The sequence below is a fragment of the Petaurus breviceps genome, unplaced genomic scaffold (genome assembly GCF_028583685.1).
Source record: "Petaurus breviceps papuanus isolate PSGF00001 unplaced genomic scaffold, PetGlider_PUasm1.0 90775, whole genome shotgun sequence".
In the NCBI taxonomy this organism is placed as follows: Eukaryota; Metazoa; Chordata; class Mammalia; order Diprotodontia; family Petauridae; genus Petaurus; species Petaurus breviceps.
The window spans coordinates 4,852,165-4,867,358 of record NW_027187342.1 but is presented as its reverse complement, the minus strand read 5'-3'; the positions used below and the strand labels follow the sequence as shown (position 1 = coordinate 4,867,358).

Here is a 15,194-nt window from a genome sequence, read left to right as displayed (position 1 = left end):
CTGGACTTATCAATCACAGAAATAACATCAATATCATCTGACTGGTTTTTCAGATTAATGAATTGTAAAAAGCCATTCCAAAATAATACACAATCTAGATTTCACTCACAAAGGAAACATAGTTGTGACCTACTTCAGATCAGATTGTTTTCTTTGTTCTAGTGTGATGCTAACCTGTTAAAAATACTCATTATTGCTTTCATTCTATTCTTTCTCCCTTATCTTTCTTATCTTGCTTATATAGGTACAATAAACAATATAATCAATCAACGAACAAATATTTAATAAGGACTTCTATAACTGCTGTACCTTATGTAGAACTCAAAGATATTTCTTTCAACATCAACTTTCATTTTCTCTTAGTAATGGGGGAAAAGGATAGAATAACCAATGTCTGGATGATAAAATTCTTGAGGGCAGACAACCTAATGTAGAGTATAGTATACAATTAAAATTGAATAAATGCTTACCAAATGAATACTAAATGTCTGAATTTCTTTTTCTGCCTTTTACTGGAACATATAATTGTTTAAGTTTATTAATTGAATTCATCTCCTATTCCTACATCACCCCTGGAGAGATGGGAATGTGTATACCTATATAGGGCAGCCAGCAGGAGGGAGTTGTTTAGAAAATCAACCAACTAATAAACATTCATTAAGTGCCTACTACGTGTCAGGCACCGGGCAAGGCACAGGGGGATACAAAAGCAAAAATGAGTCACTGCCATCGAGGAGTTTCTACAAGGAAAGACGAGAAGTACAGCAATATATAAAAATATATTCAAAATAAATCATAATACATTTTTGAAAATTTATGTAAATATTTACATAAAATTTATTATTTATGTATGTATGTATCTCTTGTGACTATAAAATCAGAGCCATAAAAAACTGCTTCTTAGCCCTATTGAAAAAATTTTCTCTTCTTTTCTTCACCTCCCTCAGTCATCCGAAGTCACCAAACATATTTTCCTTCAAGGAACCTTTTTCTCCTTCCCCCACCCCAACAAGCTGAGGTTCCTGAATTTCCTTTTCCCCTTTCCACAAAGTCACAAAGAAGTCTGTCCTGGGAAAGAGCTGAGGCCCTGGCACTGAAGATACCTGGAATACAATCTCTTTTTGTTAGTAGATGTAATAAAATCCTTTGCTTTTTAACAGCTGTTAATCTGGCAATTTCTACTTGCACTAAATACATTTTTTAAAAAGGAGAAAAAAAATAAGTCACCATTCACATTTTACTGGAAGCTGCTAGATTTTAAAAGTCTTCAGGTTCGTAGGAAAACAGATTTCAATGATTTGGTCCAGTACAAAGATAACAAAGGTCAGGTCACTACACTAAGGTATTGATTTTATCACTTAGTTTTACTTAAAACTAATATAAGATGACTTAGTTTTAAACTACAATTTGCAGAAGCATGGCATAATGAAGAGGGGCCTAGACGAGGTCTAAGAATCCCTGTTCTGCTATATACCAGCTGTGGAATCACAGGTAAATCACAGACAAATCACTGCTCTCACCCTCAGTTTTCTCATTTGTTAAATGTGGATAATATAACTTGTCTTGCCTACCTCACAAGATTGTTAAAAACTAGGGGTTCAAAAAGACTTTTTTTTTACTTCAGCATCCAGAAAGATGGATGGAATTTTCTCTGGAAAAGACGGAGTATTGACTCACCATCTCGGCTTCCAGTTACAATTTCTGGTGCTCCTTCCCCAATTCCTAAGCCACCTACACCATCTATAGTATTTATGATTTCCTTATGGCCTTTTACAGAATACACTGGCATCAGTGGAGCTTCCAAATTCCTACACAACAGAAAACAGTTATAAACATAGTATATTCTTCCACTAAAATTTATAATAAACAAAATGCTCAAATTTACATATAAAATAAAAGTTCTGTTATGAAAGTTTTCTATGAAATGTTTCAAAATGTTCTGTATTTCACCCTATTGTCTTATCTTTCCACTAAATACCACACTGCTCATCCCAAAATCTTATACTAACTTTAATAAAAAGTAAATTCAGTTTAGTTTAGATTACAACCAAAGCAGGTATTGGTATTTTGGTTGACTTTTTACTAATATCTAAATATGTGAACAAGATAGTTTAAATTTATACTAATGAGAAACCTCCCTTAATAGAAGATATATACATTTGTTTTCAGTGTGAATTCCAGATAATGCCTCATCCACTGAAATAATTTCATCTCTTTTCTAAAATGTGCTTAAATATTGTAAATTATTTATAATATTAACTGTAATATAATGTTGTGTATATTAAATGTTCCAAACTGCTTTAATAATGTGTGGAAAAGAAAGAGATGCATGCAAGAAGTGGCCTTCAGAAGGACGGATCCTAGATAGGAAATGTGAGATAAGATAAACTGGCATAGATAGTTTTTTCAATCTCTTCTCCAGTTCCTTTCTCACTCCTTTTATCTCTCCTGTGGGAGTCTTTCCTATTTTTCCCTTTATTCAATATTATATACCTTTTCTTAAGAAAAGCAAAAAAGACTATTCATGAATTGCAAACCTTGCCTATATGTTTAGCAAGACAAGGTTTATGTATACTGAATAGAGGTTCAACCTTGGAATCAGGAAGACATGTTCCAAATCCTGCTTCTGAAATATAGGTGTGTGGATAAGTTACAGAGGAGTTGCCAATATACATTGGTTTATATACATTCCTATTTTCCAATTTATTCTTCTGTTGCTTTCATACTCTTGTGTTTCTTCTGGAGGAGTCTTTCCTAATGTTTTTCTCCTTTAATATTTTACCTGGGGTCCTATGCATATTGGTAGATGGTATTTGTCCATGAAGCAGTTATTAAAAAGAATTCTGAATAGCCCCAATTTCTTAAAGGATATAAGAGTAAGCTACCAAAAAATCATTTCAAGACAATTTTCTTCTAAAGTGGTATGGGACAGGATGCTGGGCAAGAAAATTCTGTAGAGGAAGTTTCTTGTCCAGAGAATCTCCATATACTCATACATTTTAAGTCATTAACATGAGTGATGCTCCTAAAATTTTAAAGGACATAGGATGGATTTTAGAGAACACCTGGTCCAATCCACTTATTTTACTAGATAAGAAAATTAAAGACAGAAAGGTGAAGTGATTTGCCCTCAGTCACAAATAAAGGTGGTGTCTTTCAAAGTCTCGATTAGACTCTGGGTCCTTGTACTCCAAAACCAGTAGAATGAAAAGATAATTCTAATAAAAGATAGAGATTACAAGATTTTGGCATATTTATTACGGCTCACTGTTAAGGTATAGATTTACCTTAATTTATACAATAGCTGTATTCCTGAAAATGTGTATAAATATTTGATTTAGAAAACCAGCTTTTAAATTTACTAGTGGAAACTTTCATTAAAAGAAACATAGCCACTGAATCCTTTTGTGAAGAAAATGCTATTTTTGTCATTAAAAAAATACAAAATAATCTTTCAGTTTTTTAAGTTTGGATCTTCACAAAAATATTCTTAAAGTAAGAATATTACCAGAAGTTGAAGGTCCTGAATTAGCACTCAAAATTAGCAGCATTTTCTTAAATGTTCATATTGTTCACAATATCTGCAGTAGCTAAAGAAAAATGCACCAACCTTCTCAACTTGCACTTTAATATGAATACTAAAAATAGATTTTGAATAATATCTAAAAACCAAATTAAGACTTAACAAGGAAACTTTAAAAAAATTCTCTTTTCTAGAGGCAGAATGATAGGAATACTAAAGAATTTTTTTTATCTCATCTGTCTAAACACATTAAATGATCTTACCATATATTCAGGTTTCCATCAAAATCTCCAGTAGCTAGATATCTCTGCTGTAGAGATGCTGCACCAAATGTTCCACATTTAAAGGGCTTGGCCTTTTCAATCTTGATGTGGGGGGAAAAGGATAAATTATTCATTCACCTAAGCAGCTATTTGTAACCCACAATATTTGTGGAACTATTATGGAATTTAAGTAAGATGCACAATATAAAATGTAATAAGAAAACTTTATGATAAAATGCTAATCATGTTTTCCTTTAGCCTTTTTCCCCCTATAACTTAAAAATGTCACATTACTGAAAAAGGAACAGTATTTAATATTTTTTAATTTGTGCATATATTCTCCCTTTCTCTTACGTCTTTCTTTGATAGGCATTTCATAGGCTGACAACTTGCTATTTCTGATTTCCAAATAGGGGAATTTCATCTATTAATACATTACATTCTTCCTTGAAATCTAAAATAGAAAGTTAGAACAAACTTAAGTTCTTATTTTTTCTAGAAAAACTTCTTATTTTTCCTAGTGGTTTTTCAGTTCACCCCATTCACATGCAGTGAGGGTCATACCCCTTGACCAACCCACAACAAAGGGTTCCACCTCCCCAATTCATAACTCTTAAATTTTTCTAGATGACAATAAGGTCCATCTTCCATCTTTCCCTGTGCCCTTCTAAAACTAGTCTCAATTCTCACTGCAACCTCCAGTCACTACCCCTTTCTGCTTTCTCAGACCTCTACTGGTCTCACTTTCATTCCTTCAAAATCTTGATCCTATCTCTAAAGAGTTAACTAGTTTAAATTTTACAGTGTTTCTACTCTTAAATTCCTTATTACCTTGTTTCCTTGCTCATCACTTTCAATCCCCATCTTAGATTAATCCTCATAATCCACTACTACTTTAAAAGGCTAAATGTCACCAGAGAAAGTCATACAACTGTCAACTAGATCCAGAATTAATTTAGGTGGTGTAATTCTCAATTGAGTCTTGACCTTTGCACCTCAATACTTTTACTGTTCCCCGATGGACTCTATTACATGACCACAGTCTTGATTCTTCTCTCCAAGTCATCTATACCATGTCTTCCCTGGCTTCCTCTCAGTAGAGGCCCTTGTCTCATGTATTATTGTAAAAATTGAGGCTGTTTGACCCAAGCTCCTTCATTTCCCTAATTCAACACTTCAAATTTTAACACCATCCCCTAGTCTTTCTTCTGCTCCAGTTTTAGGCAAGTGAGTGGCCATTCTCCTTGCCAATACCAACTGCTTTACAGTATTTTGTCTTTGATCTCATCTTCTTCCAGGGGTTTGTCCTTTACTTATATTTTGTCCTTTTCCCCTAATTTCTGATCTTTCCTTATTTATTAGCTTCTCTAATACTTGCAATTATATGAAGATCTCTCCCATCTTAAAAACAAATTTAAAAAACCCTTTACTACTTTACTATACCCTATTATTCCTTTGAACTATATTTCTCCCTTTAATATCCAAAATCCCATAAAAAAATACTCTATACTCAATGCTTTGATTTCTTCATCTCACATTCACTTCTGAAACTCTTGAAGTGTGGATTCTGATTCTGTTTCCTAAATGAAAATGCTCTCTGTAAGTTAATCACTGTTCTCTTTACTGCTCAAGTTAGCGGCCTTCTCTCACTCTACATCCTTCTCATTTTCTCTGTAGAACTTGACACCATCGTTGCCAATTTCCAGCCTTGGATACTCTCGCCTGTTTTTTTCCTCCAACAGTGCTCTATAACTGGCTTTCCTGTCAAAACTGATCCTTCTCTGTCTTCCCTATGGCATCATCATCCACATCACAACTCTATGTGTGGCTGTGACCAAGGGTTTTATCGTGGACTCTTCTTTCTCTACATTCTCTCTCTTGGTAACCTCATTAGTTCCCATGGGTTCACCATCCCAATAAAGATGACTTCCAAATCAATATGCCCAACCCTTACCTTTCTCCTCAGCTTCAGTCCTGAATTACATACCAGACATCTCTACATGGATGTTCCACAGACATCTCAAATTCATCATCTCCAAAAGAGAACTATCCTTCCCTCTAAATTTAACTCTCTTAAAATTCCCTCTTTCTGTCAAGGGCACAACCGTTGTTCTGATCATCCAGGTTCCCAACTTTGGCACTGTCAAGTCTTCCCTCTTCCTCACTGTCCCTCACCCTGTCCAGGTAGTTTCCAGGTCTGGAATTTACCTCTATATTATCTTCCAAATCCAGCACCTTCACTCACTTCTCTCATCCTGGCTTCCAGCATCTCTAAGCTAGACTATTGCAATAACTCCCACCTGGTCTCCCTGCATCTAGTTTCTTTCCACTCTAATCCATCTCCACACAGATGCTAAATTTCTATCGTTAAAGCATTTCTGATAATGGTACTTTCCCTTTATAAAAAAGTATCAGTGGCTCCCTACTGCCTATAGGATAAAAATGAAAATCCTTTTTTTTTGGGGGGGGGCCTTTAGAGCTCTTCACCATCTGGCTTCTTTTTCCCATTTGGTTGCACATTATTCGCCTTCACCAACTCTATATTCTAGCCAAATGATGCTACTTGCCATCCCCTGGACACTATACCTCGCCACTGATCTTTATGCCTGAACTGATGATCTGTATGTTCACCCCCATCCCTGCCTCCAGTTCCTTTCAAGGATCTGGTCAAGTGCCACCTCCTACAAGAAGTCTTTTTTTTTTTTGCTTTTTGGAGGGCAATTGGGGTTAAGTAACTTGCCCAAGGTCACACAGCTAGGTTTGTGTGCGTGTGTGTGTAAAGTGTCTGAAGCCACATTCGAACTCAGGTCCTCCTGACTCCAGGGCCAGCACTCTACTCACTGCGCCATCTAGCCACCCCAAGAAGCCTTTTCTATTGCTCCAGGTGTCAGAAAGTATTTTTTTTTAACTTCTCTATGTGTATGTTGTGTCTCCCCAGTAGACTGTATTCTCTTTGATGGCAGGGAGTTTTGCTTTTATCTCTGCATATTTGGGGCCTAACAGTGCTTGGCACACAGGAGCTTAATAATGCTTGTTAAATTGAAATAGAATTCGAAGGGATCTTAGTGACTATCTACTCTGACCTCACCAATTCATAGATGATGAACCCAAAGTTCAGAGAGGCTAAATGATGCCCTCAGGGTCACCTAGGCAGTATTGGCCAAACTAGCCCTAGAATTCAAGTCCCCTAATTCCAGTCCAGGTAACTATTTTACCAAGTTTCTTCTATCCCTTGTCCTGACTTCTGTGGCCCTGCTGCTACTCCTGACATCACTTTCCTGCCTTTATTTGCTATACTCCTCTTGTTCCTAACTCTTTCTCTCACATGTTATTAACCTGGGCTCTCTAGCTTAGTGTTAGATAGCTTTCCTTCCCCACATTGGAAAGATGGTCTGGAAGCAGAAACTATCAATGGGTTCACTAACAAACGTACTATAAGAAGCAATGTTTTAGAAAAGAATATATAAAACGTTTGTCAAAGTTAACTTATCTGTGAACCAAAATAATTGGTAGTGCAGGTAACACTACCAACAAAGAGTTGGCTGTATTCTGATTTTAGAGGCAATTAGGCGGTACAGGAGGAGATGGGGTGCTGGAGTTGAAGTTCAGAAGGTCGGAGTGCATATGCTGCCTCAGACACTAGCTGTGTGATCCTGGACAAGATACTTAACCTTTCTCAGTCTCAGTTTCTTCATCTGTGGAGAAAATAATAGCACCTACTTCACTAGGTTGTTCTGGAGATCAAATGAAATAATATTTGTAAAGTGCTTTACAAATAGTAAGGAGCTATAAAAATACTAGTCATTATTATTATTCATGCACAAGGAAATTGAGAATATAGGTGGGGAGTCAATGAATGACTCCATGTATACCAATATGTATCCAATTTGTAGACAATTACAATAGAAGTGAAAGCCCTAGATCCAGGGGTAGTATATAGAAGACTAGATTTAAAGCTAGGAAAACCTCGGTTTGAATTCCTGCTCAGACACTTAACACTTGCCCTGGGCAAGTCACTTATTGTCTTTAAGCCTCAGTTTCCTCTGCTGGAAAATGGGGACAATAATGGCACCTACCTAGTAACGTTGTTGTGAGGACTGGTCCATGTGAGACTATTTAAAGTGTTCTGCAAACCTTAAAGTGTCAGCTATCATTTGACTGGTAGGTAAAAAATGAAGACTTGGTATATTTAACTTTATTTGCCACATGTGAAAAACGAATATACATCATTTAACCTTCATATGCTCTACAGAAAAAAATCATCATTAGTCATACTTCATCTAGCCAGTTGTTTTATTTGCTATTATAAAAAATGAACATCATTATAAGAATCCATAAAGACCTCTTGTTGGCTATTTTAACTCTGTCTATAGGTGGGCTTAATAGAGCCTGTCAAAATTTCTTTATCTCTACATCGTGATATTAAAGTCTCAGTCAAATAAATTCAAAACTTAATCCAGCTGCCAAGGGGCTACAAAAGACAACCTTATGTGTAATGCATATATGCTAGGTGGTTACAACCTTCTTCCTACTAAAAGGAAGCTTGAGAATAATGAATATAGAGTTCACAGGAGGTGGAGAAATGTATAGAATTTCAAATTCAAGAAATGTTTATTAAGCACATGCTAAGTGAAAGGCACTGCTTGAATCTGTGGTAGTAATACGAGGTAGCAACTATTCTTTTTACTCTAACATTCAAGTGGCCAGAATGAATAAGGGGGAGAGAATACTAAGGTGAAGAATACTGCATCTGATTCTGCTAGTTAACGGCTATTTTTCTAGATGTATTAATTCTTTTGGTCCACTGGACAAAGATCACCTCTTCAAATATATGAATTAGACCAAAAATGTAGTTCCTCCAAAAAGTAATTCAGATCCTTTTCACCTGGCTAGAATAAGGCCATTGCAAGAGGAAAGCAATTTTAACCTAGATTCACTCTGATTTAGCAAACAGTTGTCATCTTTCTTCCCTGTGCATAAAAAAAAAAACAAGGAAATATACTGGCTTTAGATAGTAAACAAGGGCTTAGAATTGGCTTCTAGAACTTTCTGGGTCCTGACAAGCAGAAACAAGGTGATAGTCAATTAGAGAACAGGTTGTGTGACAAAGAGATTGTTAGACCAAAGGCCAGTTTCCATAAAAACACGTACATGCAGGCTTTAGCTTCAGGTTGTCATCATAGTACTAAGCACCCATCAAAAAGAACCTATCAGATGCACAAAATATGAGCTCTAAAAGTTAACAATCTAAGTAATAAGATAACAGCCTAGCATCTCCAGTATCAAATATAAAATTGCTTGATTTTTAAAGCCTTTCATAACTGGCCCTCTTCTACCTTTTTCAGTCTTCCTACAGTTTAATTCTTCTCCATCCTGAGATCCTAGCCTCCTGGTTGTTTCTTGCCTAAGACATTCCGACTGACTTGGGGTATTTTTGTAAAGGCAGCTGGGTGTTGCAGTGGACAGAGCACTGGGCCTGGAGTCAGGAAGACCTGAGTCCTAATTTGACTTCAGAAAGTTACTAGCTGAACTCTGGGCATGTCACTTCACCTCAGTTTCCACATCTGTAAAATGGAGATAACAGTACCTACCTACAGGGTATTGTGAGTATCAAATAAGCTAATATTTGCAAAGCAGTAAGCTTTACAAAGCAATAAGCTTCTGTGCCTGGCACAAAGTAGGCACTATAAAAATGCTTATTCTTTTCCCCTTCTACTATGGCTCAAACATTCTTCCTTCTAGACTCTGCGTCTTGGTTTCCTTCAAGTTTCAGATAAAAATCCCACCTCCTTCTGCAAGATGCCTTTCCCAGTCCCCCTTAATGTCCTTTGATATTATCTCCACTTTATCCTGCATGTCATCTCTCCAATAGACTGTGATCTCCTTGAGGACAAACACTGTTTTTGCCTTTCTTGGTATTCCCAGTGCTCAGTACACTGCCTGGTACATAGTAATGTTGATTGACTTGATTGATTTGATACACAGATGAATTATTCTTCAGTTTCTTTTTAGTATTCTTTGAGATTTGGTAATTTTAGGTTACTCTGGGTGGTCTTGTTCTGAGTAGCTGGAAGCAGAATTGGAAAATAAATCATTTGGTGAATATGAAGAAGTTTGTCCAAGTACAGTATACTACAAGATGAAGAAGAGAAGAAACAGTGGGATAAATGAGTAAGGAATTTGAAGAAAAAGCAAGAGATAAATCTGCAAACATCTACATCTAAAGTGACTGGTGCAACTTGTGGAACATGTGTGATTCCTTTGAAACTGAAGCACAGAGGCAAGAAGTACAGTGTCTAGTAGTACTTAAACTAGCTTGATCTCCCCTTGGCCAATGTAATGCCCTGCTGTCATGATAACACAGATGCTTATACTGCAAAATACCTTTCAACTTCAACAGCGGCAAAGCCATTCTCAACTGCTCTGATTCCCAATTCATTAACTTATATGTTAAACAATTTAGTGTCTTACTATTTACAAAGCTGAAGCTCCCTGAGCATAGGGACTGTCTTGTTCCTTGTACTTATGAACCCAGCACATAGCTTGTCACATAAAGGTGCTTAAAAAGTGCTTCTGGACTGAATGCTGAAGAAAAATCCCACCAAACTAGGCTATATAAGGAATGTGATGAAACATGGTCCTTTTCCTGAAGGGGCTTTAAATACATTCTGGTAGGCAAGGCAGACATGCAAAAATATACAGGATACTGTACTGATAAATAGCATATCGATAGGATAGACATAACTGCTCTAGGAATCAAGGGTCATTGCAATGAGAAGGCAATATCAGGAAAGGCTTCACAGAAGAGATGGGAACCTTGAAAGATGGAGATGGTTTTTTGGGGACGAAAGTCAGGGAAAGATATTCCAGGCAGGGGAACACACACTAAGCACTATACTGATGTTAGCTATTATTAGAAAGACAGATTATCAGGGTATAGAAGGCCTTGAATGTTAGAATAAATAATTCACACGTTATCCTGTAACTGATGCTAATTCTTATTCTGGAGTCTTTGGTTTGGTTTAATTTCCTTCACTTGAGAATGCAAACCTGACATTTCACCCCGTTGGCATTTCTTTTCTTTTCACTTGTTGAATCTCTACCCATCCTATAAAGCCACTGCATTCATGAACCTTGCATCAAGTTCTCAGGTAATAAATTACCATTCTCATCTTGGATCCAAATATAATACTTTGCATGTGTAACTCTAAAGCCTTTCTAGTCTTCTCGCATTTTACTACCCTTCACAAACTCTCAACTAATACACCATTTCCTCTTGCTGAGTCTCATGCTTGGAAGGCTCTGATCCTTTACCTCACTCTCAGTTTCCCTGGCTTCTTTCAAGCCTCTGGTCAAACCTTACCTCTGGAAGGAGGCCTTTCCCAACCCCCCAGTTGACACTATCAGCAGCAGCAGCTGCAGTGGCATCTATTTCCCACCCACTGTGTGTCAGGCTCTATGCTAAGCATTTCACAAATATTATCTCATCTGAACCTCACAACAACCCTGGAATACAGGTGCTATTATTATCCCTTCACTCTTTTTGCCTCACTTTCCTCATCTGTAAAATGAATTGGAGAAGGAAATGGCAAACCACTCCAATATCTTTTCCAAGAAAACCCCAAATAGGATCATGAAGAGTTGGACACAATTGAAAGGACTGAGGAACCAACAGAGGTTGCCAGCTGGCTGTCAGTGGCTGAGATAATCTACTGATGCTCAGACCCAAACCCAAGATGGGAACTTGCAGAGCTCAGAACAGTGGGGCAAAAACAATCCTTTCCCACAGATGAGATAACTTTGGGAGAACTGAAAGCTTGAAAGGCCCCCCAGCCTGAGATGTCCCTGAGAGCTTAGAATAACACAACAGTGAGTAACAAGAAAGCAGTAACAAGACCAGTCCAAACCATCCCTACAAAAGTGCAAAGAGACTGGCCATAATATTAAGATTAAAGTTGGCTGGAAGAGCAAACAAAAAAAAGAATTCCAACGACAGTAATGTTTAAACAATCCAAAATTAGAAAATGACTCCATACCATTCACAAGTTTCAAATAAAAACACAGCTAGGGTATGAATTAAATTACAATTCTTGGAAAAGATGATTTGTTTTAAAAACAATTAAAAATGCATTTTTAAAATGAAATGAGAGTGCAAGAGGAAAAAAAAAACTTGAAAAGAAATGAGAGCTGGGGTGGCCAGTGGCACAGTGAGTAAGAGCGCCAGCCCCAGAGTCAGGAGACCTGGGATTGGTTCCTACCTCAGATACTTAACACCCACACAAAATAACTGGCCATGTAACCTTGAGTAAGTTACTTAACCCCAATTGCTTAGGGGTGGCCAGGTGGTGCAGTGAGTAAGAGCATCGGCCCCGGCATTGGGAGATCCGTGATCAGTTCCGGCCTCAGATACTCGGCACCCACACAAAAATAACTGGCCGTGTAACCTTGAGCAAGTTACTTAACCCCAATTGCTTTAAAAAAAAAAAAAGAAAAGAAATGAGAGCTATGGAAGAATTATAAAGGGGGAATTAACAGCTTGGCACAAGAGGTACAAAACTTTGCCCAAGCAACAAACTCCCTTAAAATTACGAGACAAATAGAAGCCAATGACTCTGTGAAATAACAAGAAATTTTAAAACAAAGCAAAAGACCAGAAGAAAGAGGAAGAGGAGGAGATGATAATGATGTAAGGCATCTCTTAGCAAAACAAAGAGTAAAAAAAAATTTCAAAACCATTGTACTATCTGAATCCCATAACCAAAAAAAGAACCTATATGACGTCATGTTTCTGGAAATCTTAAAACTGCACAAATCTCTGAACCAAATAGCATAGTAGAAAAAGAAAAAATCCACCAATCACCTCCTGAAAGAAACCCCAAAATGAAAACTCCAAGGAATATTATAGTCAAACTCCAGAGCTTCCAGATTAAAAATACTGAAAGCAACAAGAAAGAATTAAAGTACAGACAGAACTCACTTTAAGTAAATTTGCATTGCAAATTTGACCTCCCAGTGGTGGATGGCAGGACACCTCACCAGCCTAGGCCAGCCCAGGCTGACATATGAAGCCCCAAAGGGGAGGGGGGAAGTCTGCAGAATAGTCCACTTATATTAAGCAAGAACTGGTTGTACTGAGGAGCCAGTCAAGATCACACACAATAAGACTGTTGTTCATCCTTCATTGTGGAAGAGGTCCAATGAAGTGAACTGCAATTAAGTGAGGGAGAGCTGTGCAAAGTCATCAGCCTCACTCTTGCAGAGTCATCAAAGTCCTAAGGCAAGACATAGCTCAAGACAACTGGCAATGGCCCTGGATGCTGTGGGAGACCTTGGCATTTTAAAGAAAAGGTATTTCCCGGATCTCAGTTTGTCTGAGGCAACACCCATTCAGTAATTTAAGGCTAGGTAAGACAGTCCAGTTTGCCTTCACAAACAAATCAATCTGCGAGAGGAAAACCCTCAGCGTTTCTATGTAGAAAGCTTGGAATAATATTCTAGAAGGCAAAGGATTTAATAAGTTTACAGTCAAGAATTACTTAAACAAAACTGAGTAAATAAACGGAGGAAAAAATGTACCTTTAATGAAACAGGATACCCAAACATTCCTGATGAAAAGATCAGAACTGAAAAGAAACAATAAAATCAAACACAGGCATTAAGAGAAAGATAAAAAAGTAAAGAGGAACAAATAGTCAAATAAGACTAAACAAGGATAAACAATTTGAATTCTAATATGGGAAGATACCTGTGTCTCCTCTGAACCCTATCATCTTCAGGGGTCTTGGGGAAAATACAATTGGAGAGAAAGTCTGGTAACAGTTATGTCTTGATTTTAAAGAAATGAACAAGAAGAGAAAAATACACAGTGATTTGGATTAGGGAAAACTATCTCACAGAATCAGCAAGTAAGCATCTATATTAACAAAGAAAAAGGGTTGGGGAGAGCAAGTTCTGACACTTGAAACTCACTTTCATCTTAACTGGCCAAAGGAGGGAAGAATACAAATAGACATGTACAGAAAAACATTCACTCAACAAGGAAACAGGAGGGAAAGGTGAGAAAGGGACATTAAAACGATGGTATGTCAAGGCAGGGATCAGTCCTAAGCAAAATAAATTCTAAGATGTATAAAATTATTTATAGCTCTTTTTGAGATGGCAAAGAATGGGAATCTGATGCCCATTAACTGGGAAATGACTAAACTATGGTATTATAAATGTGATGGAATACAATTATGCTTAAGAAAAAATGAAAGGGAGGTTTCAGAGACACCTAGGAAGATTTGTATGAACTGATACTAATATAATCAGAACCAGGAGAATAATTTATAGAATTAAATAATAATAACACCTAACATTTATATATTTACTATGTGCCAGGCTCTGTTTTAAAGTGCTCTGCAATTATTCCTATTTGATATTCTCAACAACCCTGAGAAATAGGCGCTATTATTATCCCCATTTTTGGCAAACAGAAGTTAAATGACCTGCCCAGGAAGAATTTTTTTTAATTGTTCAAAGAGGTTGTTAGCAATTATGGACTGTCATATTAAAATACAAAAATAAAGCCATTCATCTCCTATTATAGAAGGCACAATGCTACACTTTTTGGCCACTGAGGTCTCTTCCAACCCTCAAATTCTATGATACTGTGAAATTATGTACTGTAAGTCACTGTGAATTAATTCTTTTCTCTCCTACATTGGGGGACAGGGGTCAGGGGAAAGGGGATGGAGAGGAATGTAATGAAGAGTGCTGAATCTGGAGTAAAAGAATCTGAATTCAAATGATGATTTTTGTTTGCTACTCATGTGACATTGGGCAAGTCACCTAGCCTCTCTGGGCTTCAATGTCCATTATCCACATGATGAGATGATTCAATGTGATGATTTCTAAAAGCCTTTCTAGATCTGTAATTAAACTGTAAACTCCCCAAGAACAGGTATCCTGTCTCACACTTCTGTATCTTTCCCAGTACCCTGCACAGAGTAGGTGTTCAGCTTTCTTAATGAACTCAAGATTTCAGTGGTTTTACTACTCTTAGAACATCAAGAAAGTCAGAGTGGGGACAAGGGTGAGAGAATCACACACACACATATACATACACACATACATATATATGTATATGTGTATATGTAAGTGGATAGCTTCTGGATTTCAATTCAACTAACATTTATTAGGTGACTAAGAAGTGCAAGGCACCAAGCACACAAAGGCATAACTGAAAAACAGTCCTTGCCCTCAGGAAGGTTACAATCTTGTGAGGGTTCACAATATAACAGGTAGGAAAATAAGTAAATATAAAGTCTATAGAAAGTAATCTTAACATTGAGAGATCACTAATAATTGAGGAGATTAGTAAAGGTATATATAGCCAAGTGGCACCAGAGTTGATTCCAAAAAGTAAT

General features: G+C 37.0%; 1 protein-coding gene across 3 annotated transcripts in view; it reads right to left on the bottom strand.

Annotated features, from left to right (window-relative positions):
- The window catches only part of DNAAF10 (dynein axonemal assembly factor 10), a 36,403-nt gene that overhangs the window by 17,913 nt on the left and 3,296 nt on the right, over positions 1–15,194 (bottom strand). For all 3 annotated transcript variants that reach the window (XM_069068932.1, XM_069068931.1, XM_069068933.1), the window contains exons 2-3: positions 3,787–3,887; positions 1,678–1,808 (exon numbers count right to left, since the gene is read on the bottom strand). In XM_069068932.1, coding sequence (XP_068925033.1) covers positions 1,678–1,808; positions 3,787–3,887 — 232 coding nt within the window. The remainder of the gene's footprint in view (positions 1–1,677; positions 1,809–3,786; positions 3,888–15,194) is intronic.